Source organism: Tachysurus fulvidraco, chromosome 23 (assembly GCF_022655615.1).
Source record: "Tachysurus fulvidraco isolate hzauxx_2018 chromosome 23, HZAU_PFXX_2.0, whole genome shotgun sequence".
Classification (NCBI taxonomy): Eukaryota; Metazoa; Chordata; class Actinopteri; order Siluriformes; family Bagridae; genus Tachysurus; species Tachysurus fulvidraco.
This window is the reverse complement of record NC_062540.1, coordinates 1,141,825-1,166,824: the sequence shown is the minus strand read 5'-3', so window position 1 is coordinate 1,166,824 and position 25,000 is coordinate 1,141,825. Positions and strand designations below refer to the sequence as shown.

The 25,000-nt window shown below is 44.8% G+C and overlaps 2 protein-coding genes across 5 annotated transcripts in view; both read left to right on the top strand.

Annotated features, from left to right (window-relative positions):
* Nucleotides 1-15,950, top strand: part of ddah1 (dimethylarginine dimethylaminohydrolase 1) — a 37,822-nt gene extending 21,872 nt beyond the window's left edge. For 3 of the 4 annotated variants that reach the window (XM_027171231.2, XM_027171229.2, XM_047807114.1), the window contains exons 2-6: nucleotides 4,619-4,718; nucleotides 6,173-6,246; nucleotides 6,976-7,095; nucleotides 11,148-11,291; nucleotides 14,389-15,950. In XM_027171231.2, the coding sequence (XP_027027032.1) occupies nucleotides 4,628-4,718; nucleotides 6,173-6,246; nucleotides 6,976-7,095; nucleotides 11,148-11,291; nucleotides 14,389-14,505 (546 nt within the window). In that variant the 5' untranslated portion in view covers nucleotides 4,619-4,627 and the 3' untranslated portion in view covers nucleotides 14,506-15,950. The remainder of the gene's footprint in view (nucleotides 1-4,618; nucleotides 4,719-6,172; nucleotides 6,247-6,975; nucleotides 7,096-11,147; nucleotides 11,292-14,388) is intronic. The other variant, XM_027171230.2, reaches the window with a different exon arrangement.
* Nucleotides 15,951-18,670: 2,720 nt separating this feature from the next.
* On the top strand, nucleotides 18,671-20,518 carry c23h1orf52 (chromosome 23 C1orf52 homolog). The gene is made up of 3 exons (XM_027171227.2): nucleotides 18,671-19,070; nucleotides 19,290-19,491; nucleotides 20,040-20,518. Exons 1-3 carry the CDS (start codon nucleotides 18,795-18,797, stop codon nucleotides 20,207-20,209), a joined length of 648 nt encoding a protein of 215 aa, XP_027027028.1. The 5' UTR covers nucleotides 18,671-18,794; the 3' UTR covers nucleotides 20,210-20,518.
* The last annotated feature ends 4,482 nt before the right edge of the window (nucleotides 20,519-25,000 follow it).

Genomic DNA, 25,000 nt, shown 5'->3' with positions numbered 1-25,000 from the left:
CCAGTGAGCTTCCATGGAGATGGCAACCTAGGACTGGGTTCCAGAAGACAAAAGAAGGAAGGAGATGCCCGAGTTTAATTTTGGTATCTAGAAGAATGTGATCGATTTAGCAAGAATTTCCAGAATTCTGACTGTTACACTAAGATCGCTTGGCCAGCAGCGTCTCCTTCTCCTCTACCAGTGGGGCTGAAAAGCTTTCTGAAGCTTGGAGCAGGACATAAAGGAGCCTGAGCAGTGAAAACCAGAGTGTTCCAGGGGTAAAGAACATGGAGAAGACCTCTTGTTAGCCTCTTCACTCAAAAATGGTGGGTGTGTCTGAATTTGAAGGACACTGCTAATGGGGTTTGATGGTGAGAAAGAGGAACTGGGTTGAAAAAAACACCGCTCTTCTCCATCTTCTCAAACGTAGGGAAGAAACCTTCATGTGTTGGTCAGGGTTTGTGATCAAGCGGCACAGAAGGTGGAAGAAATCAGCTGAGGATATGATGAGAAGCAGTCGGAGTAGTTTAGTAGAGACGGGTGTGCAGATCGATAGCGAGATGAGGAATGAGCTGACTAACTGATGGGCGGATCGAACACGCGCACACACACACACACACACACACACAATTAAACCTCTGAGAAAAAAAGGGAGATGTTGGAAGGCAATGGAGGGTGAGAGATAAGATATGGTGTATGTGGTGTAGAATAACTGAAGCTTGGAGATGAGCACTCTGGGCTAAACAGGAGGGCTGTTGTGCACATAATCCTGCCCTACTTTCTGGAACGCCGGGTAATTTTAGGTGCTCGACTTTCAGAATCACCTGAAAGAAGAACACAGAATGATGGTCACATGACCCATCGCACCCTCGCGGACATGTTAAACATACCGTTAAACATGTATGTCCGATGCTACAAAGCTAAAATATAGCAAAACTTGACCTCAGCTTGCGTCAGCTAGCAATCAAAAAGCGAGACAATGAAAATAAAAAATTTCACTTTATCGGCGTGCTATAAAACGAAGTATCCGTTTGTTGACGCTTTGGTTCACAGTTCACTTTATGTCAATAATTTATAGTACCGAAATGATCCGATCCACAGCACGGCACTGGGTTGTGCTGATCCGCTAGCTAGCGCATGGTTGCGTGTTGGCGGCGTGTGCGAGCGACGGCCGCGTCGTCATTCTGACGTCATACAGCGAATATGGAACACCTCTGCCCATCAGATAGAGCTTATCTAGCCCTGTCGTCCTCTCGGAAATGAAATTCAAATTCCTCAGGACGGATAACTTGATTCCTTTTCCGTTCTTACGGACTTTCTTCTGGTCCTCGTCGGCTTTGAAGCGGCAGCAGGGTCGGCTCGCGGCTTTATCTCCTGTGATCAGGCTGGCTTTCCTCTGGATGAGTCTCTCTGTGGTCCAGCTCTGATGGATTACTCTCTGTCTCAGGGATGTGGATCAGCTGCGTTTACACTGGAGCAAAAGCTAGGAGTTTTGTGCTAAACGCTTCTGCTTCTAGCATCCTGGCTCTAGGGAAGCTTCCATACCACAACCATTTCTACTGCAGTGTTTCTGTGACTCGGAGGGAATCAGTGGTCCTCCGTACAGTACTCATGTACAGAATAGAGCTAAGTGGCAGATCAGTAAGTTTTCCTCAGTTTTACCAGACTCAAGAATGCACTCGTTTCTCTGACCTCTTCTTTCTGTCCATCTCACCTCATCTCTCTCCTCAAGGGCCTTTTAACCTGAGTTTCAAATACACTTCATCGACACCGGGCGCAATTACACCAGATACTTTATCGCACCGTGCCCTCTCTCCTTTCTCCTCCTGCTCTCTCCATCTGGCAGGAGAGTGAAATCCATTCTTCCATTTCTCTGTGCCCCAGCGATCACTTGTGCAAAGTGGAATGGCAGGAATGTAGCCAGAAGAGAAAGCGAGCAGGGGGAAGAGAAGGAGGACCTTGGCAGGCTCTGGGAGCACTGAAGAACGGGCCAGCTCAGCAGGGAGGCCACGTTAGGGTGAAGACCAGCAGCTCTTATGCTGCCAGACAGGGATCTGATACTGTTTGAGTGATTTAAAGAGATCTTTATTATCACATGTCCATAGACAAGAGGACAAATGAGACGCAAACAGATTTAACATCTCATCTCAAGCCATAACACGTGACGATATCTAACTACGGTGTAAACATCTCCTCCTGTAGTCTGTAGTCTGGGGCACAAGCTCGTTAACTGCGCATTTATTATAATATTATTACACTGGGTTAGGGTTAGGGGTTCATGAGCACTTCTTGGTTTTCTTCTGTTTCTGTCTTGTCCAGAAATGCAGTGATTTACTAAGCATTGAGAAGGAAAGCGTCGATCATAAGATGGACCTGTTGCATAAGACTAAATATAAATGACATCATAGGATGGGGTTTTAAAGGAAATTTCATGACCTGAATGGAGCAGCAGTGAAGTGATGTCACTGCTCTATAACATCTCGAACTGTGTTGTGTGATTTTACAAACCTCAGGAACCGAACACACGTTCGACTCGGCACATCTCCCAGAAGTCTCTGCTTCAGGCCAGGAGTGTTCCGTACAGCGCAGCTTCTCTGTTCATCTGCTGCATTTACAGTAGACCTCCCTGCATGGAAGAGTACAGGGTCACAACCCTCAGCCCTATGCATCGGTTTATTCCGTCTGAAGAGCAGGAGACCTGTAACACGAGCCCCTTTCTGTGACATCTCCGGTTTCTGAAGAGCAAGTAGTCCAGTCCTAACTTGTGTTTATGATAGAAATGTAGTGTCAACATTACTAAAAATAACAAAAACTAAAAATGCCCCTGAGACCCCACGTCTGAGAGACACTGATCTGAGCAGGAACGAGGATGTGCAATTCCTTTAGCTGTTCTAATTAATGATTAATAATTGATCATTACATATAAAACATATTACTAATTTGAACAACGGCGACGTTTCTTGGTTGAAATATCTTTCAATCGACATGTTGGTCTAGATCCACTAACCCTAACCCCTAACCTAACCCTAACCCTAACCCCTAACCTAACCCTAAGCCTAACCCCTACCCTAACCCTAAGCCTAACCCCTACCCTAACCCTAAGCCCTAACCTTAAGCCTAAGCCCTAACCCCAAGCCCTAACCTTAACCCTAACCCTAAGCCTATCCCCTAAACCCTAAGCCTAACCCTAAGCCTAACCCTGGTTTCCTACATTACTCATAATACCACACAAAAAACACAGGTCTAACACGAGGACCTTTGACCCTCAGCCCCTAAAAACAGGGTTTTCTGACTTAATCTCATTACATATGAGCCAGATCTTTCTCTCTTTCTTTCAGTTGCTGCATTTTGATTTTGTGTGTGTGTGTGTGTGTGTGTGTGTGTGTGTGTGTGTACACAAATGTGAAGCAGGCATGTGTTAATGTGGGTTTTGGTGGGTGGGTAGCTGCCTCACACTATCTCAGGAAACCAGGGGCCCTGCGGTCACCATGGTAGCATGCCTGCGTGATGACATGCTTGGCTCGACGGGAGCTGAAGCAGAAGCGTTCGATTAGCGGCGCGATGACCTCATTCCCAGATATCGCCGTGGAAACACTGATTCGCTGCTGTAAAATCAGGGCCTCTGTGTAGCCAAACAGGGCAATAAATCAAACACACACACACAGAGTGCACAAACACAACAGATGTGTTTCTTTATCAGGATCGGCTCTCAAGTCATTACCTCAGGAGGATCCGAGTGGTTTATCCGAATTTCTTTTTTATACTTCTCTCGTTTTTTCTTCTCTAGGTCACTTCCTTTGGCTCCTTTTCTTCATAAAAAACTTTTAACATTTCCTTTCGCAATGACATCACCCCCAGGTCCTGAGTGATGATGTCATCTAGATATCTTGGACAGCCTGGTAACATTTTGTCAAACGCCGCTGCGGCGTCCAAAAAGGCAGACGTAATCGTTTTTCTTTCTAGACCAGAGGCTGAAGGGCAACAGGAGGAAAGTATGTTTCTTACTGGAGCTGCTTGGCATAAAGTGATAAAAATAAATAAATAAATAATAGAAGATCTATACATCCATCTGTTTATCAGAATCACAGAGGAAACAGGGTAGATTTTTGAACGCGTTCTTCTCTAGATGTGACAGACGCATGCCATGTGCCTCCTTCATTAGACCTACTTGATGTCCAGCTGGTGAAACCTTTACTGTGTGAGACCCTCACTGCTGTATAGAATGATGTAGCTGTGAGAAGATGTTACGGTTAAAGTGTGGAGATGGACGGTGGCTTGGAATTAGCTCTGGTTCGTAATATTCAGTCGTATGGCTAACGAAAGCCAGCGTCCTCGGTTCTGTGATAAAGCTCTGTAACCTATAACGTCTGTAGAACGTACCGAAGATATGGAGGTTAAAAAAAAACTTACTTCTGGAGTCCAGGCTGCAGTTTTGGGCACAGCCCAAGTCTGCAGTTCCAGAAAACCACTTTTATGACTGTGTACAATAAAACAGCTGGAAACAGCACAATAATTACTCTGGAAAGTATCATTAAAACAGACAGCGATGGAAAAGTATGCATCTCAGTGGAAATGGAGCGGAATGAAATGCACTCGACGCAAATATATTTGATCGTAATCAAAGGTCCCTTTTTTTCAGACCAAGGCCATGAAGAATGCCTTGATGAAGCTTGGCCTGAACATTGTGGAGATGACCGATGAATCGGCCACGCTGGATGGAGGAGACGTTCTTTTTACAGGTACCGAGAGCTAATCTCTGGTAATATTAATGTTACACAACTATACACATTGCTTTATAGTGTTTCATAATGCCTTTCTGTCACAAGGGACCATTTGTCCCATCATGTCACCATCTGAGTGGGAATTTCCGAGCCCTTATTGGTAAACCAGACCCATGAGTGAAGCAAAGAGCATAACTTTCATTATTACAGCCATGTGTTGATGTTAGCTAAGTTTCATTAAGGAATACTTAAAATTTTTCCAATGTGAATGTAACATCATCACTGAATGTCTCTGAAGAAACTCTACCAAGATCAGAAGAAACCAAGATTCCAAAGTCTGTATTTCTCTCGCAGGCAACTAGGAATCTTATCAGTCGGTCCATGTTTCTAATCAAAGACAGATTAATTTGCCTTTAGTTAACCAGTCTCCATCTTCTGCACCAATCAGTTAACAGTCTCCATCTTCTGCACCAATCAGTTAACAGTCTCCATCTTCTGCACTAATCAGTTAACAGTCTCCATCTTCTGCACAATCAGTTAACAGTCTCCATCTTCTGCACCAATCAGTTAACAGTCTCCATCTTCTGCACCAATCAGTTAACCAGTCTCCATCTTCTGCACCAATCAGTTAACAGTCTCCATCTTCTGCACCAATCAGTTAACAGTCTCCATCTTCTGCACTAATCAGTTAACAGTCTCCATCTTCTGCACCAATCAGTTAACCAGTCTCCATCTTCTGCACTAATCAGTTAACAGTCTCCATCTTCTGCACCAATCAGTTAACAGTCTCCATCTTCTGCACAATCAGTTAACAGTCTCCATCTTCTGCACCAATCAGTTAACAGTCTCCATCTTCTGCACCAATCAGTTAACCAGTCTCCATCTTCTGCACCAATCAGTTAACAGTCTCCATCTTCTGCACCAATCAGTTAACAGTCTCCATCTTCTGCACCAATCAGTTAACAGTCTCCATCTTCTGCACCAATCAGTTAACCAGTCTCCATCTTCTGCACCAATCAGTTAACAGTCTCCATCTTCTGCACCAATCAGTTAACAGTCTCCATCTTCTGCACCAATCAGTTAACAGTCTCCATCTTCTGCACCAATCAGTTAACCAGTCTCCATCTTCTGCACCAATCAGTTAACAAGTCTCCATCTTCTGCACCAATCAGTTAACAAGTCTCCATCTTCTGCACCAATCAGTTAACAGTCTCCATCTTCACACAGTCAATTCAAGTCTTTACTCATCCAGACTTTTTATATCAAATACATCCTCATGTGTTTCTGTTTATATTATTAACATCAGATTCCACATCATTTATTTAAATAAATGAAACACGGTATATAATAAATATTATAGTATTATATACTGTAGAATATAAGTTATCATTCTGGCCTTCTGACCACTTCTCTGTCCTGGACTCAACGTTTCTGATGTACGGAGTGTAAAGTGCGAGTGTGTCTTTCTGTAGGTCAAGAGTTCTTCGTGGGCTTGTCAAAAAGAACCAATCAGCGAGGGGCAGAGATCCTAGCAGATACCTTTAAGGTGAGTGTTCAGTTCTCTAAACATCTGTATGGTTTGATTTAAGGTTCTCTGTTCTAAGGAAATCTTGCTTGTCTGCAGCTGGTGTCCAATGGACGTTAAAGAATAATCATTTGTGTAAAGTTTCTTCCATAAAGTTTCAGGTGCCATGAAGATCTGCTCTTTCAGCCCTCACAGTAAGCCTCAGTTTCTTTCCCTGATTACCTTCTCGTCTGGTCTGCAGATGCTCGGTCAATCAGCTCTGATTCCTGATTGTGAGATTGCACCAGGGCATTCTTTGCTAATATGCTAATAACACACGAGACATTCGGTACATAACAAGCAGGAAATGGATGTTTGTCCTTAGAAGTGCTTTCAAACGACTCGGCCTCCTTATCGCTGGGTCTTTTACCAGCCATTACATTAATGTTTATGGAAACTTTGTGGTTGATTTGCGGAAGCCATCAAAGGGAAATTGAAGGGAGCTGCTTGGTAAACTGTTGTATTTTCCACAAACACTATTAGTGTGAAAAGGTGCATTGATTCTTCTCATGTGCACTTTTTATCTTTCTTTTTGTGTCCAAATGCTGGTTCTCGAAACTAAATACGATGTGTGTGTGTGTGTGTGTGTGTGTGTGTGTGTGTGTGTGTGTGTGTGTGTGTGTGTGTGTGTGTGTGTACTTGCATTGTTTTTAAAAGATAAATCCTAGGTAACAGAAAAGCGTGTTACAGTCTGTATCGTTTGGCTTGCAGGACTACGCCGTGTCCACCGTTCCAGTAAAGGGCGGCCTGCACCTGAAGAGCTTCTGCAGTATGGCAGGTCCAGGACTTATTGCTATTGGTTCCAGTGAATCAGCCCAGAAAGCCTTAAAGGTAATGATCTTGATTCCTTGAAAAACTAGTTACAGAGCAAACAGTTTGGTGGAACCTGGGGGTCTAAGCTATCACTTCATGAGGCGAGTGTGAGCTGGGATGGGAAAGCCATCTATATATACACTGTTAGTCCATCAGACTGACACCAGGCCTGTGCAGGTGTAAATATTTGTCATTCAGCACCAGTCATTCCATGAAGATATGGTGGGATAGTGTTGATTTGGGGCGGTGGTGGCTACACTGGTTAAGGCTCTAGGTTGTTGTTCGGAGGATCAGGGTTCAAGCCCCAGCACAGTCAAGCTGCCACTGCTTGGCCCTTGAGCAAGGCCCTCAACCCTCCCTGCCCTGTATCATAGCTGCCCCTGCACTCTGACCCCAACCTCCTCAGTTGGGGTATGTGAAGAAAAGAATTCCACTGTGCTAATAAATGCACAGTGATAATAAAGGCGTCTATGCACCCATTCTTCCTCGGGGTTCCTCCAGGTTCCCTTGTTTTATCCTTTGTTCATGTTCTCCCTGTGTTCTCCAGTATGTGTCTAACATCCAAAAACATGTGTAAAAGTGTGCCTACATGGAGTCCTTCACAGACTGGTGTCCCATCCAGGGTGCTTGGCTCCCTAATACCAAGTGGTCCAGGGAGCCATCCAGGGTGCTTGGCTCCCTAATACCAAGTGGTCCAGGGACCTACTGTAACCCAGAGCGGTGCTTACTGAAAATAAATGACTTGATTTATTATCTTTTACTCAGCATCTTTCTCCGGCAAAGACTGTGTTTCAGAAGCAGCATCGTTTCCCTCATTCTTGTCAGGAGAGTTTGCTGGAGACTCTTGTTCTGGCCCGACTCTTGTTCTCCTGTGGGGCAAACCCACACTCAAAAGGGCAGCGACTCGGAGGTGCCTGCATTTACGACTCCGTACCATTCAACCCGATTTGTCGGGAAGGTTCTGCCTTTGTTGTCTCCAGCGAACCTTGAACACATTCCCACATTCCGGCCGAAGGGCTTTGCCATGTCCCAAGAAACAATGGACGCTTTCAACAGCTTTCTGAAGATCTCCTTTCTTATTGTGAAAAGCTTCGCTGCACTTTCTAGACGGTTGCCGTGAAGACAAACTCGTACAGAATGTATCGACGCGGTTCCGCCGGCTCCACGTTCAGGTGTTTACACTTTTTACCCGAATGTGATTAGCTGTGTTTTTTTAGAATTCGAGATGGTCAGAGATCTAGCAGCTTCAACAGGAACAGTCTTCCTATCACACGTGGTGTACGTGACAGAATCGACTCCAGGAGAAAGTTTGATATCACGTCCCACTAATGAGACAATAACAAACATGTTGCTGTGCCATTCTTTCTCCTCGAGTCGAATCAGGACGCGACTCTGGAATGCTGAGATTTGGAATGTCAGTGTTGCCTAAACAAATAACGAGAGCTCCGGTACTCGAGTAAACACTCAGCTCAGATTTGTTCATGGAAATGTACAATATCTAGCAGAAAGTTGTCCTGGCTTGCAGAAAGTACAATACAATACTTCTTCTGAACTTGTTAGGTTCTGGTGAAGGGTCCGGTGAATCGGTGTTGTCGGTTTCTACATGTTGCGTTGCTCTACAAGCAATTCTGTAATATTTCTGGCTGGATTTCATACAGAATTGGATCGTTCTTTATTTCCTGTATCCGGTCCAACACTTTCTGCTGGTGTCCCAACACCGGATAACGGATCATTGCGATCTCCGCTGATTAGTTTGCTTTGTCCTGTTATTAAACACAAAGACATGGCATCGTTCGGTTTAATGTTTGCCAACATTGTTGTTTGTCCTATATGTTAGTGAGGTGACATCACAGTGTCACACACCTTCCACAGGTACGTGCCATTCATTATGGGATCCGGTCCCGGCTCAGCGTCGCCCTCTGCAGATCGTCCACCGCCACTTCACTGATACGGCGACCATCGTTTAAGGACTTTGTGCTCACACTTTCCTAAAATTAGAGCTTAAGACAATAAAACCTTGGAGCTATTCATCAGACACAAGTGTGTAAATACTCTAATGTTAGGAGGCAACATCTTGGCCACTTACAGGAGCAAAAATAGCGCTGAGCTCGCGGCTTGATTTAGTGCAGCGTTCACAGTGGCCACGGAGTGTGTTTAGGAATTTATGAGTGTGTGTGTGTGTGTGTGTGTTTACTGCTTAACTCGTGAAGTAACGAAGGAGATGTTAATAAAGTTAGATATAATCAGAACAAAAGGGAAGTGGAGATGAAGTGCAGGGACGTGAGGACGAATGGGTTAGTTTACTTCTTTTATTTAAATGAAAGTTCAGCCAAGAGACCATGAGTGTAGTGATTCTGCTCTCTGAGTGAGAGAGATGGTCATGTCAGTGACACCAGCCTAGTTATGGGCTTTTTGTGGGGCATTTTGGGGCAGTTTGTGGCCTCCATGTGGGGTGGCATCATGAAGCAGCAGGTAGCTTTGCCTGGTTAGATCCTGCGCTCACATGACTGCTCAGTGGACTGGTGGCTGTGACACCATGCAGTGTTCATGTCTCACACACGACGTTCCTGAGGCAGACTCCAGATCCTGCGCCGCTCTGACCAGGAGACGCTGAGACAGAACAGAACAGAGAGTGGGTTTGTTCCAGACAGATAATAATGGATCTGTCGTCCACTTCCTGCTACATTTGTTTAAAAATGATTTCATATTAGTGTTTGTGTGTGTGTGTGCGCGCATGTGTGGTGTGTGTTTACGTGTGTGTGTGTGTGTGGTCAGGAATGACTCCATGTTTAGATTTTGAGGTCATGTAAATACCAGCAGTGAGATTCATAATGAAAATCAAACTGACCGCTCAGAGCGATGAGGTCATGCTGTAGTCCACATACCTCCTCAGTGAGACCACTCCAGTTATCCTGCTTTCTCTCCATTCATTCTCTCTCTCACTATCTCTCTCTATCTGTCTACAGTCTACACTGCTCTCTCTCTCTCTCTCTCTCTCTCTCTCTCTCTACTGTACCGTAAACACACACTTTTTTGTAACCTGCAACCTTTTGTGACTTGCACTAGATTCTTGTTATTACTTCGAGTTTAAACACATTTCCTTCTGCTGCTTTTTTATATAAACACAGTTTAATGAGTGTTTAATCCAAAGATCTGTATTCTCGATCTCTCACAAAAAGAAGAGAGGAGAGAGAGAGAGAAAGGGAGAGGAGAGAGAGGTGAGAGAAGGTGGAGAGAGAGAGAGGAGAGGGAGAGGGGAGAGAGAGAGGGGGAATAAAGGGAGGGAGAGAGGTTGAGATGAGAGAGTACCTGGAGTGAGAAAGATGAGTAGAGAGAATAGGGAGAAGAAGAGAGAGGAGAGGAGAGAGAGAGAGAGAGAGATAGGAGAGAGAGATGAGAGGGAGAGAGGCTCGCGCGAGGCTAGCTCTCAGAGTGCTAGCTCGCTGGCTCGCTCTCTCTCTTTCTCTTTCTCTCTTTCTCTCTCTCTCTGTCTCTCTCTCTCTCTCTCTCTCTACCTTTGATTAATATTAAAAAAATATTTTAATTATGTAATAATTACAATATTAACAAATAGTTTTTGTGGGTTTTTTTAAATAAAAGCTGTTTTTTAACATGAAAGCAGTTTTGCTGATATGGGCTACAAAAACGTGGCCACACACACACACAGACACACACACACACACACACACACACACACACACACACACACACACACACACACACACACACCATATATAATGGTTTATATCTGAACTATAAACCTTGTGTCTTTTAAATTGTATTATATAACGAACCATGTGAACAAAACTCAGACACACATCCTCGTTCTCTCTCTCCCTCTCTCTCCCCCTCTCTCTCTCCCTCTCTCTCTCTCTCTCTCTCTCTCTCCCCCTCTCTCTCTCTCCCTTCTGAGATTACATAATTGAAAATGACATCATCTGTTATGGAATGTCTGCTTGACCCTGTCTCTTTTTCTTTATATAAACACCAGTGTGTGTGTGTGTGTGTGTGTGTGTGTGTGTGTGTGTGTGTGTGTGTGTGTGTGTGTGTTTCCCTCCTCTCTAATGCAGACGATGCAGCAGATGAGCGATCATAAATACGATAAGCTTACGCTTCCTGATGATGCTGCTGCTAACTGTGTGTACATGAATCTACCCAGTAAAGGACACGTCCTGCTGCACTGCACACCGGAGGAGTACCCTGAGAGTGCTAAGGTCTCACACACACACACACACACACACACACACCTCACAACACACTCGCACACCCACGCACCACCCACTCACTCACGTCCAACAATACTACCCACACACCACACTCGTCTCTCTCGCTCTCTCTGCGCACGCACACACACACACTTCGTACTGCCACACTACCTCACATATCATCACTATCACACCAACACACACTACTCTACTACTACTACTCTACTACTACACACACCACGCTAACACACACACCACACTCTACTGCGTACACACACACAACACACCATCATACACGTCTCTCTCTCGCGCTCGCACACACACACACACTGCTCGCTCGCTCTCACACACACACCACACTACACAGACACACGGCTGGCGCGCGCCGCTGCGCGCCGCGCGCGCGCTCACACACACACACACACACACACACACACACACACACACACACACACACACACACTCACACACACACACACACACACACACACTCTCTCTCTCTCTCTCTCTCTCTCACACACACACACACACACACACTCTCTCTCTCTCACACACACACACTCACACACACACACACACACACACACACACTCACACACACACACACACACACTCTCTCTCTCCCTCTCACACACACACACACACAACACTCTCTTACCTAAACAGTAACTTTTTATTTATTTTATAAACTTCACCTCATCCACAGACCGAAGGTAAAAGGTCACCGGTTTAACTGACATAAGCAAAGTCAAGAGTCTCTCTGTGTAGAACAGGAACTCGCCATAAACTACACTGCGAGTGTCGGTCACTACACTGCGAGTGTCGGTCACTACACTGCGAGTGTCGGTCACTACACTGCGAGTGTCGGTTACTACACTGCGAGTGTCGGTTACTACACTGCGAGTGTCGGTTATTACACTGCGAGTGTCGGTTATTACACTGCGAGTGTCGGTTACTACACTGCGAGTGTCGGTTACTACACTGCGAGTGTCGGTTATTACACTGCGAGTGTCGGTTACTACACTGCGAGTGTCGGTTACTACACTGCGAGTGTCGGTTACTACACTGCGAGTGTCGGTTACTACACTGCGAGTGTCGGTTACTACACTGCGAGTGTCGGTTATTACACTGCGAGTGTCGGTTACTACACTGCGAGTGTCGGTTACTACACTGCGAGTGTCGGTTATTACACTGCGAGTGTCGAGGTGGCTGTTAGAAAGCAGCAGAGACATAAACATCTCCACTTTAACGTCTCAGCCTCTCCGTATTGAGTCATGATCATTTTATTCCTCCTGTAGTTGTTTGAAAGAGGCCAAGACTCTGGAGTAAGTGTCTGTCATATAGAGAGAGAGAGTGAGAGAGAGGGAGAGAGTGAGAGAGAGGGAGAGAGCGGGAGAGAGAGAGAGAGCGAGAGAAAGTTTCTTGGAGAACGTTTAGGAAAACACTGGTTCATTTTTAGAGAACCTACACAGAATGACACATCTCTTTATGGGTTTTTTATGATGGTGTGATATTTTTCTCACCAGTCTCTCTCTCTCTCTCTCTCTCTCTCTCTCTCTCTCTCTCTCTCTCCCCTACTCTTAATATGTTTTGATCATTTTCAGGCAGCAACGTGAGCCCAAGTCCACATCACCTTTAAGTTACTGTCTGTTAAAATCCCTTTAATTAAAACATGTCCTAATTTAAAGCATTTAGCAGACGCCCCTTCTATCCAGAGCGACTTATCTCATTTTACATACAACTGAGCAATTGAGGGTTAAGGGCCTTGCTCAGGGGCCCGGCAGTGGCAGCTTGGTGGACATAGGAATCGAACTCACAACCTTCCGATCGGTAGCCCGACACCTTAACCACTAGGCTACCGCATCCCCACAGCCACAGATGAGGTCACCGATGAACGCGGCATGGTTACAGCACAGGACTTGTTGTGATTGAGGTTTAAGGGAAGTGAATCTGAGTCATTGTGAAGTTTTTGGAAGTCTTCACCATGAGTGTACACCAATTTACTTTAATGTCATTTACGACCGCGCCGTGAAACTAAATTCGGCTGAACTTTCATTTTCCACCGATTCCGTCTTTCTGATGAAGGTGTAATAAAAACTACAGAAAGTGTTTGTACACCAAACTTGTGTGGCGTTTGCTTTGTGCACAGGAGCCTTGTCATGATACAGGAACTCGCTACCTAGAGCACAAACACATGAAAGTCCACTTAAAGACTTAAAGGTTTTATTAACTTTTCAGATTCCCGCATATTTAATAAGACAGTTAATCTTTTCTTCTGTAAGAATGTCAGCAATCTGGTGACGAACTGATGAAATCTCTCTGTGTCAAATCCTCAATCGCACAGATTTCAGGGAACCACAGAGATTCATCCAGGGAGAAGGGGTCCGGTCGAGGACACTAGTACCCCTTTTCCACCGGAAAGAACCGGGTGCTGGTTCAAATTTGGTTCCACTGGAGAACCTTCTAAGGAGCCGAGTGTGACGTCACTGTATACGTGTCACGTTACACAGCGACGTTAGCGCAGCGGCGGCAACCACAAACACAACAACAATGGTGGATGTTACTTTACTGTTAATGCTCATGTCTTTGTGAACCTACATTAACACCCAAACGCGGTGAATAAAACGTGTACGTGCGGCTCCGTGTGATCTGTATAAACAGAGGTTGTAATCGATAAAGTACATAACGTTATTTTATCATTAACACAGAAAAACCTTAGCCTTAGCATGTAGCTACCTACTATGATGTGTGCTGATAATGTATCATATCACGGTAAAGTAAAAGTGTATTAAACATTAGTATACTTAAGGTACATTATCAAATGCGCTAACAGTAGCCCCGCCCCCAGCCCCGCCCCCAGCCCCGCCCACAAGCTGTTCTTAAGTCTAGACCAGCGACGTTTTGGTGCTACTTAAGAACCACTTTTCCTGGTTCAGAGCCGGTGCTTTGGCGGTCGAAACAGAAAGAACTGGTTCTAAATTAGGCTCCGAACCTGCACTCGAACTGCCTCTGTGGTAAAGGGGCAATAGATGCACTAACTGCTATTCCGGGATTCCGGGGCTTTGTGGTTAATGTGTGTTATCTTGTGTGTTTGTTCCTGCTGCAGGTGTTTGAGAAGCTGAAGGAGCACATGCTCATCCCGGTTCCCAACGGGGAGGGAGCGAAGGTGGACGGAGCGCTCACCTGCTGCTCGGTTCTCATTAATAAACCCGCCAAGGTCTAAGGGGCTGTACCTGGTGCACAGCCTCCACCCTGCACCCTCCACCCATGCCTTTAAAACAGGATGTCTGGATGCTTTGCTGTGTTATTTGATAATGACGATGATGATGATGATGATTATTATTATTGGAAGACCGGAGGCTAATTCAGGGGCTAGTCTTAAATTACACACATTTAGTCCTCTAAAAAAAAGTCCAGATGCTTTAGTTAACAGTTCAGTGTTAATTGTACTGAGCTTCTCACCCCAGTTATTAAAGATGACAACCAACACTGACAACCAACATTGTGATCCAACACCACCTCCAAGTAACACTGACAACCAACACCACAAATAAACACTGACAACCAACAACACCAGTTAACACTGACAACGAACATTGTGAACCAACACCACCTCCAAGTAACACTGTCAACCAACACCACAAATAAACACTGACAACTAACACCACCAGTTAACACTGACAACTAACACCACCAGTTAACACTGACAACCATCATTGTGAACCAACACCACAAATGAACACTGACAACCACAAACACCAGTTAACACTGACAACGAACATTGTGAACCAACACCACCTCCAAGTAACACTGTCAACCAACACTGACAACCAACACCAGTTAACACTGCCAACCAACACCACCAACTAACACTGCCAAAGAACACCTCAACCATGACCACCAGCCAACACCGTCAACCAACACCAATAATCAACAACACTATAACAATTCCAAGTAACACAGCCAACCAAAAGCACTAAGTAAGACTGACAACCAACACCACCAACCAACACCACCAATCAATACTCAGGAAAAGGAAAATCTGCACATCAGTGAGTTTTACAACAAGGCTTTTATCACATCTGGGGACACATGTGATAAGATGTAGTTTATTTCTCTCTCCCTAATAAGACGGTTAATTGGCGATACTGACCGCCGATATTCGCTGAAATCTGGAACAAAACGGAAATCGAAAGTGTGAACAGAACACAGCCTGGATTTAGCCTCCTGTCCTCCAGCACTGTGACTCAACACTATCCTGTAGATTATTTCCTTCCTGATGCGGTACGACCTCCACTGTGCTTCACCCTGAGAGTAGTGCAGCGATTAGAGAGAACTGAGCAGAACAGACAGTCAGATTTCATCTCTCCGCAGTTTAGTGTCTTTGTTCTAGTGATGGAAATGTGTCAGAGCCGACAGACCGGACCTGAACCTGACAGACCGGACCTTAGAAAGCCTTACAGAGATTATCTCAGCCTCATGTGTTTGTGTGTGTGTGTGTGAAGGGGTGCGTAGGTACAAACCCAAACCTCTGATTGTTTACAATCTTTTCTACAAGCCACTAAAAGACCCTGTCACTGTTTCTGCTGTTTTATACAATCAATAAAGTCAACGATGTTCAATAGCCACAAAACATCCAGGAGACCAAATAAAGAGCTCTTACAATGACCTCGTCCTGACTGATTACTGATACTGGAGCAATCTGCACTTATTTACGTCTCTGGGGTTCAGCTAGCATTTCATTTACACATCGTGATGTATGGAAAACGTCCGGACCGAGAGAGCGGATCGGAAAATTAGCCACTTACCCGATTTTTAGCACTTTGCACAACTCGATGTAGCTTAAGAACGTCATTGGCTGAGATCTCCATCATTACATTGAGGATTTTAACTCCAGCTTTAATAATTCCTGCTTTCACTGCAGCTGAAGGTCACGATGATAGAAAGTTCCAGATGAACAGTTTGTTTAAATCCTCATCATGCCTTTTTATACATGATACACTTCCTGTTAATGCTCTGAACATCATCTTGGGGCAACAATTAACGAACGATGTTCAAATCTGATTTCTAATTTACATCCAGTTTTGCACTAAAATTTGTAAACGTGACGAATCGGATCGTTATGTTTGTTCTGCCGTAACGGGGATCGGGACAGGCGCCAGTTTTCTTGCTGTGAACATGGAGGGGTTTTTGTTGTTGTTTTATTTTGTGTATGAAGAAAAGCCCCCAGACTGCTGACCCCTCATCTGCCTTCATGCTAGTCACAAATTTCTGTATCATTAAATATGCAAGTATCCTAAAATACATTTTTAACCCACATTCAGATTTGGCTTAAAAAATTACAAGCGACTTAAGTAGCGAGTGTGATGTCGCCGTTAGCCGTCCCTGCTGCTTCCTACTAAGCTTTAGTTTCCTTTGTAATGTCTCTACATTCAGAGATCATGTGCAGCTTGGCGATAAAGCTGTTGAAGAACATCACACCACAGGAGGCTGTTGATTTAGATTTTGATGTCATAACTAATGAAAACGATCACCTTTTGGTCTGTTACTTGAAAATGTGAACGTATGTGAAGCTCAGACCTTTCACGCTGAGGCATAAAGCCACCACTGGATGAAAAACCTTTGACTGTGTATGTGTGTGTTACATCTCCCTAATCTCCTCCATAACCTGAGCTCATCTCCTTCATGATCTTCACCCTAAGTTTTCGAGCAGGATTTCATGATAAATCTGTTCCTCTGACCTGTCTGTCTTTTTAAAGTGACGTGACATACGGCTAAGTACGGTGACCCATACTCAGAATTCGTTCTCTGAGTTTAACCCATCCAAAGTGCACACACACAGCAGGGAACATACACACACCGTGAACACAAACCCGGAGCAGTGGGCAGCCATTTATGCTGCGGTGCCCAGGGAGCAGTTGGAGGGTTCGGTGCCTTGTTCAAGGGCACCTCAGTCGTGGTATTGCAGGCCTGAGACTCGAACCCACAACCTTAGGGTTACGAGTCAGACTCTAACTTACTCATTAGGCCATGACTTCCCCCACAATTTCCCCCATTTATTTTTCTCTCTCTTTCTTGCTGTATGACCCTGACATCAGAGTGTGTGAGCATGACTCCTTACACATACAGTAGATTTCCTTTGTGGTGTTCACAGAGAGAATGATGACATTTCTGCAACACCTCAAACACAGATACAGAGAGATGATGATGATGATGATGATGATGAGGAGGAGGAATGGCTTTGTCCTGCTGCTGTTTATTTAAAGTGTGTGTAATAAAATATTAGTATGAGTCTTGCCGGTAACTGAGTGAACTGAGTCACTCGTGATGAGAGCGACGAGATCTGGATTTCTTATAAATGCGGATGAGTTTATTTATGTCTGAAAAATTAGTTTAAATGAAAGTGTAAAGTTTTCCCATTAACACCATAAATTCCAATCATCCTAACGATGGTTTTCACTTCCAGTGAATGATGTTGTAATGGTTTTAGAGCTGACCAGTCCGACTCCTTTCGTTCCTTCTCTTCTCCTCCAGTCCCCCCCCCCAGATCACTCCATTTCTCTCGTACTCTCTCTTCCATTCTTTCACTCTCTTACACCACAGCATACGATGGCGTAGAACGAGCGCTTAGACACGTGTTGGTGCTTTAATACGAAGCTGTACAGCTTGTGAACCCTTTAATCATCTTCATCTGTGTTTAATGTGATGTTTGATGAGAGAGAGACAGAGAGAGAGAGAGAGAGAGAGAGAGACAGAGAGAGAGAGAGAGAGAGAGAGAGAGAGAGACAGAGAGAGAGACAGAGAGAGAGAGAGAACATCTCTACTGGTCTTCTGTCTGTATTTGTCATTATATCTGGCTTCATTTACTCAACTTTTTCTCCTTTTACATAATAAAGTGTAGGTAAAATATTTATTGGACCTGTCTTGTATTTTATTAAGTCATTTAAAGTCATTGTGTTTGTATTCAGTTGAAGGTTTTTGAGAGAAACCTTTCACAGGCGTTTCAGACTGCTGCCACCTAGTGGTGTCTCATGGGTATTACAACGGAATAACACACTCCGACTGAAGCTATTTTATAATCTACTGCGTAACCTACTCTGTTTTAATTAATATATTTACGTAAAAAAGTGATATAAAATTGTATAAATACGAATTTACGCACTTTTAGTGTTCATTCCTGAGAGGTTTTCATTTTCCGTAGCATTTTCACAAGTAATAATTCATACTTTTTAATGTAGCGGTTTACCTATAAACAAATTATTATTATTATTATTATTATTATTATTATTATTATTATTATTATTATTATTAAATAATAAATAATTAACGCATAAACATTGTTTTTGGACCTGAACGCTTTGTGTCGTCATCATTTTGCGCCCTATTCCTAACCGTCTCGTGTCGTCATCAGCGAGCGCCGCAGAGAAAATGGCCGCTTGTTGTTGTTATTGTTGACATGTTGGCGTTAAAGCAGCGCAAGCTTCGTTAAATCCCCCCGTGTTCGTGTGCACGATGTCTGACGAGGAGAAAGCGAGCGGTGAAGGCAGGAACTTCTTCATGAGTTACAGCGACAGCAGCAGCAGCAGCGACTCGAGTGACGAGGAGCAGAAAACATCAGCGACGTCACAGAAGCTGAAACTCGAGCTGAAACGGAGGTCTGATGGCGCAGCGGCTCCGTTACCCAAACCGGACGAGCTGTTTAGATCCGTGTCCAAACCCGCTTTCCTTTACAACCCTCTGAATAAACAGATCGACTGGGAAAGCCGCATTGTTAAAGCTCCTGAAGAGGTCAGAGGTCAAGGGGGTCAGGGGTGTGTGTGTGTGTGTGTGTGTGTGTGTGTGTGTGTGTGTGTGTGTGTGTGTGTGTGTGTGTGTGAGAGACTTTAAACCTAACCAGCAGACACGTGGAAACATTGAAGCATGACACTTGACACGTGTTACTAATAAATACCCTGTAGATGTAGATACACTCTGATGTGTCGTGTCTCTGATGCTTTATCTTCTCAGCCTCCTAAACAGTTCAAGGCGTGGAAGAGCAACGCGGTTCCTCCTCCTCAGAGCTACGAGGTGAAGGAGAAGAAGGGGCCTCCTCCAGGCATGGACATGGCCATAAAGTGGTCCAGCGTGTACGAGGACAACGGAGACGATGCTCCTCACAGACAAGCGGAGCAAGCTCGGTTCCTCCCTGACGACGAGCTGGTGCATTCTGGTAATCCAGATACGTAGACGCTGTACACTAACCGTCTGTCTAAAGATGATTATTCTGCACTGTACAGTAACCGGGGGTCACGGGGGCTTAGTGGTTAGCACGTTCGCCTCACACCTCCAGGGTCGGGGGTTCGATTCCCACCTCCGCCTTGTGTGTGTGGAGTTTGCATGTTCTCCCCGGTGCCTCGGGGGTTTCCTCCGGGTACTCCAGTTTCCTCCCCCGGTCCAAAGACATGCATGGTAGGTTGATTGGCATCTCTGGAAAATTGTCCGTAGTGAGTGTGTGTGTGAGTGTGTGTGTGTGCCCTGTGATGGGTTGGCACTCCGTCCAGGGTGTATCCTGCCTTGATGCCCGATGATGCCTGAGATAGGCACAGGCTCCCCGTGACCCGAGAAGTTCGGATAAGCGGTAGAAGATGAATGAATGAATGAATGAATGAATGAATGAATACATCACTGAACAACTCTCTAAGGGTGATTATTTTACACTGTACACTAACCGTCTGTCTAAAGATTATTCACACATTTAAAAACACGATTCTTTCCTAGACGACGATGATGACGACGACGACGAAGAGAAGAGGTCGTTATCGGCTAAGAAGCGCAGAGTGGAGACTTTCCAGCAGAAGGAGAAGAGGAAGCGCGATCTAGGCCAAGCCACTTCTGATAAGAACTTTGTGGAGGAGGAAAAGAGGATCTTGAGGCAGTGCGTAGAGTGAAGGACGAGAGGATCTTCACAGTGCTCAGAGACGAAGCTAACGAAAGCCCTCAGAGAGCCGAACACACGACTGACTGGATCAGAGAATATGTAGTGAATTAAACACTTTAATAAGTCGTTCTAGAGAAATAATAGTGGTGCATCACTAGTACCACACAGATGTTGATTACTTTCATATAACCACATGTTAGGAAGTGGTTTATTTATCTCATAAACCTGCAATTTGGCTTTTTAACAAAACACAGTCAGAATTTGATGTCGTTTGTTGTGAGTGATGTTAAATCTGTGCGATTAAACCGAATCACGTCGAGAGACAGTGTTGTTTTTCAGCTCTCACATTTATCTGTACTACATTTTTACTTTCTCAGAGATAAAAGTACAATAAGTTAAATATAAGAATTTTTTTTTTTACTCTTAACACATTTGTATTGACCATCATTCGCCACCAGGCGGCGCTTTGGACAAAGTTTACAGTTACGTTACGAACGATAGACTTAATTATGTCATATTAGGTGTTTATTACAGAACCGTCTGCACTTTTGCAGCTCAGGACTTAAGGAAAAAGCCACACTGCAAACTTTAGTGTGTTTCCTGCTTTAACTCGAGCATTAAGACCTTAATGACAGGATCAGAACATCTGCTGTGGACGTGTTGGATGTCCATCGTCACATGGTGGACTTTCGGGCCTGTATTATTATTATTATTATTATTATTATTATTATTATTTTTTTCCTGTAAAGCTGCTTTTTAATAATGTTCGCACGATTAGAGAATTTATGAATGGTTGCCATAGTAACGTTTCCCAGTGGGTGGAGCTGCAACAGTTTAAAATGAGTTTTCTTTACATTCCTGATAAAAAAAAAAACACCACCACCGTCTTCACTCCCATTGGTGCGCTGAGTTGCCCCATATTTGCATAATGTTCGCTGGACACGCCCACATGTAATCACTAATCATCTCATGTACATGTTATTAATTAATAAATAATAGTGATAGCAGATTACAGGCACTTTTGTGAGTTTAACAGGAAAAGAAACCTTTTAAAGTGCAGGGAAACTTCACACCATTCCGTCACTGATTATTTTACTCCTAACGGCGGGACACACGCGGGTTTATTACTGACTTGTGACGTCACTGATGATGACTGAAAAGCTGAAGAAAAAAAAACATCTTTTTAAAAAATACTTAAAGCGGCTGTGTAACAAAAAGTGACATGAAACAAGACACTAAAACATTTTCCTCATATCTACATTCTGTGACTGACAGCTATGAATGTCTCAGTCTGCAGGTGCTCATATCAGGCAACTAATGGGGCAGATATGCAGCTCCTGTTCCCCTGGATATGAGAGAGAGGGAGGGAGCATGAAAGAGAGAGAGAAAGTGAGAGAGACACAGTAAGGGAGAGAGACAGAACAAGAGAGAGAGCATGAAAGAGAGACAGAGAGCAAGAAAGAGAGAGGCAGTGAGAGAGAGAAAGTGAGACAGAGACAGAGTGTGAGAGAGAGGCAGTGAGAGAGACAGCATGAATGAGAGAGAGACACAGAGAGAGAGAGGGAGAGATAAAGAGAGAGAGCATGAAAGAGAGAGAGAAAGTGAGAGAGAATGAGAGACACAGTAAGAGAGACAGAGAGTGAGAGAGACAGAGCAAGAGAGAGAGCATGAAAGAGAGACAGAGAGCGAGAAAGAGAGAGGCAGTGAGAGAGAGAAAGTGAGACAGAGACAGAGTGTGAAAGAGAGAGAGGCAGTGAGAGAGACAGCCTGAATGAGAGAGAGACACAGAGAGAGAGAGAGAGAGTGTGTGAGAGACGGGTGTGTGTGTGTGTGTGTGTGTGTGTGTGTGTGTGTGTGTGTGTGTGTGTGAGACTTTCTCTCCTGAAAGCGTTGCATGATCAGAGGAATTCCTGCGATATCTTTCATGAGTCTCAGAGGAGAAATTCTGATAACTATGTTGGTGATACGACTCGTTGGCCACAGGTATGTGCCCGGCCTTGTTGCCTGGCCTTGTTGCCCGGCCTTGTTGCCCGGCATTGTTGCCCGGCCTTGTTGCCCGGCCTTGTTGCCCGGCCTTGTTGCCCGGCCTGGTTGCCCGGCCTGGTTGCCCGGCCTTGTTGCCCGGCCTTGTTGCCCGGCCTTGTTGCCTGGCCTTGTTGCCCGGCCTTGTCCCAGAAACACAGCGTGTGCCAGAGGAAGGGCTTCTTCAGCACGCTGATGTTTCTCCTGCTCAGTGAGTTTCCTGTAGACGTCTCTTCATGCTGATCCTCTCACTCAGCACTGATGGAAGTCGTCACATTCAGAGCATTAAAGGAAAAGTTCAGGCACGACTGCAGCCGTGCATGTGGCTCTAATGCACGTTAATGCATCGGTGTCACTTTGTTCACTATAAACATATCCTTTAGATAAATGATGCATTTTACAGCATTTTACTGCAGCACTCTCATGGATTCAGGACGCTGGAGACTGCAAATATGCGTCAGCCGAGTGTTTGTCTCCTAAACACCGCTGTGTGTATTTATGCTTAAAACGTCTGTGTAAGTGTCTGTGTGAGTGTCTGTGTGAGTGTCTGTGTGTCTGTGTGAGTGTCTGTGTGAGTGTCTGTGTGAGTGTCTGTGTGAGTGTCTGTGTGTCTGTGTGAGTGTCTGTGTGAGTGTCTGTGTGAGTGTCTGTGTGTCTGTGTGAGTGTCTGTGTGAGTGTCTGTGTGAGTGTCTGTGTGTCTGTGTGAGTGTCTGTGTGAGTGTCTGTGTGAGTGTCTGTGTGAGTGTCTGTGTGTCTGTGTGAGTGTCTGTGTGAGTGTCTGTGTGAGTGTCTGTGTGAGTGTCTGTGTGTCTGTGTGAGTGTCTGTGTGAGTGTCTGTGTGAGTGTCTGTGTGAGTGTCTGTGTGTCTGTGTGAGTGTCTGTGTGAGTGTCTGTGTGAGTGTCTGTGTGTCTGTGTGAGTGTCTGTGTGTCTGTGAGTGTCTGTGTAAGTGTCTGTGAGTGTCTGTGTAAGTGTCTGTGCATGTGTCTGTGTGAGTGTCTGTGTAAGTGTCTGTGTGAGTGTCTGTGTGAGTGTCTGAGTGAGTGTCTGTGTAAATGTCTGTGTGAGTGTCTGTGTGAGTGTCTGAGTGAGTGTCTGTGTAAATGTCTGTGTGTGTGTCTGTGTAAATGTCTGTCTGTGTGTCTGTGTGAGTGTCTGTGTCTGTGCATGTGTCTGTGTGAGTGTCTGTAAGTGTCTGTGTGAGTGTCTGTGTGTCTGTGTGAGTGTCTGTGTAAGTGTCTGTGTGAGTGTCTGTGTGTCTGTGTGAGTGTCTGTGTGTCTGTGAGTGTCTGTGTAAGTGTCTGTGAGTGTCTGTGTAAGTGTCTGTGCATGTGTCTGTGTGAGTGTCTGTGTAAGTGTCTGTGTGAGTGTCTGTGTGAGTGTCTGTGTAAATGTCTGTGTGAGTGTCTGTGTAAATGTCTGTGTGAGTGTCTGTGTGAGTGTCTGTGTGAGTGTCTGTGTAAATGTCTGTGTGAGTGTCTGTGTGAGTGTCTGTGTGAGTGTCTGTGTGAGTGTCTGTGTGAGTGTCTGTGTAAATGTCTGTGTGAGTGTCTGTGTGAGTGTCTGTGTGAGTGTCTGTGTAAATGTCTGTGTGAGTGTCTGTGTAAATGTCTGTGTGAGTGTCTGTGTGAGTGTCTGTGTGAGTGTCTGTGTAAATGTCTGTGTGAGTGTCTGTGTGAGTGTCTGTGTGAGTGTCTGTGTAAATGTCTGAGTGAGTGTCTGAGTGAGTGTCTGTGTGAGTGTCTGTGTAAATGTCTGTGTAAGTGTCTGTGTAAGTGTCTGTGTGAGTATCTGTGTAAATGTCTGTGTGAGTGTCTGTGTAAATGTCTGTGTGAGTGTCTGTGTAAGTGTCTGTGTGAGTGTCTGTGTGAGTGTCTGTGTAAATGTCTGTGTGAGTGTCTGTGTAAGTGTCTGTGTGAGTGTCTGTGTGAGTGTCTGTGTAAATGTCTGTATGAGTGTCTGTGTGAGTGTCTGTGTGAGTGTCTGTGTAAGTGTCTGTGTGAGTGTCTGAGTGAGTGTCTGAGTGAGTGTCTGTGTGAGTGTCTGTGTGAGTGTCTGTGTGAGTGTCTGTGTGTCTGTGTGAGTGTCTGTGTGAGTGTCTGTGTGTCTGTGTGAGTGTCTGTGTGAGTGTCTGTGTGAGTGTCTGTGTGTCTGTGTAAATGTCTGTCTGTGTGTCTGTGTGAGTGTCTGTGTCTGTGCATGTGTCTGTGTGAGTGTCTGTGTAAGTGTCTGTGTGAGTGTCTGTGTGTCTGTGTGAGTGTCTGTGTAAGTGTCTGTGTGAGTGTCTGTGTGTCTGTGTGAGTGTCTGTGTGTCTGTGAGTGTCTGTGTAAGTGTCTGTGAGTGTCTGTGTGAGTGTCTGTGTAAATGTCTGTGTAAATGTCTGTGTGAGTGTCTGTGTGAGTGTCTGAGTGAGTGTCTGTGTAAATGTCTGTGTGAGTGTCTGTGTAAATGTCTGTGTGAGTGTCTGTGTGAGTGTCTGTGTGAGTGTCTGTGTAAATGTCTGTGTGAGTGTCTGTGTGAGTGTCTGTGTGAGTGTCTGTGTAAATGTCTGAGTGAGTGTCTGTGTGAGTGTCTGTGTAAATGTCTGAGTGAGTGTCTGAGTGAGTGTCTGTGTGAGTGTCTGTGTAAATGTCTGTGTAAATGTCTGTGTAAATGTCTGTGTAAATGTCTGTGTAAATGTCTGTGTAAATGTCTGTGTAAATGTCTGTGTAAATGTCTGTGTAAATGTCTGTGTAAATGTCTGTGTAAATGTCTGTGTGAGTGTCTGTGTAAGTGTCT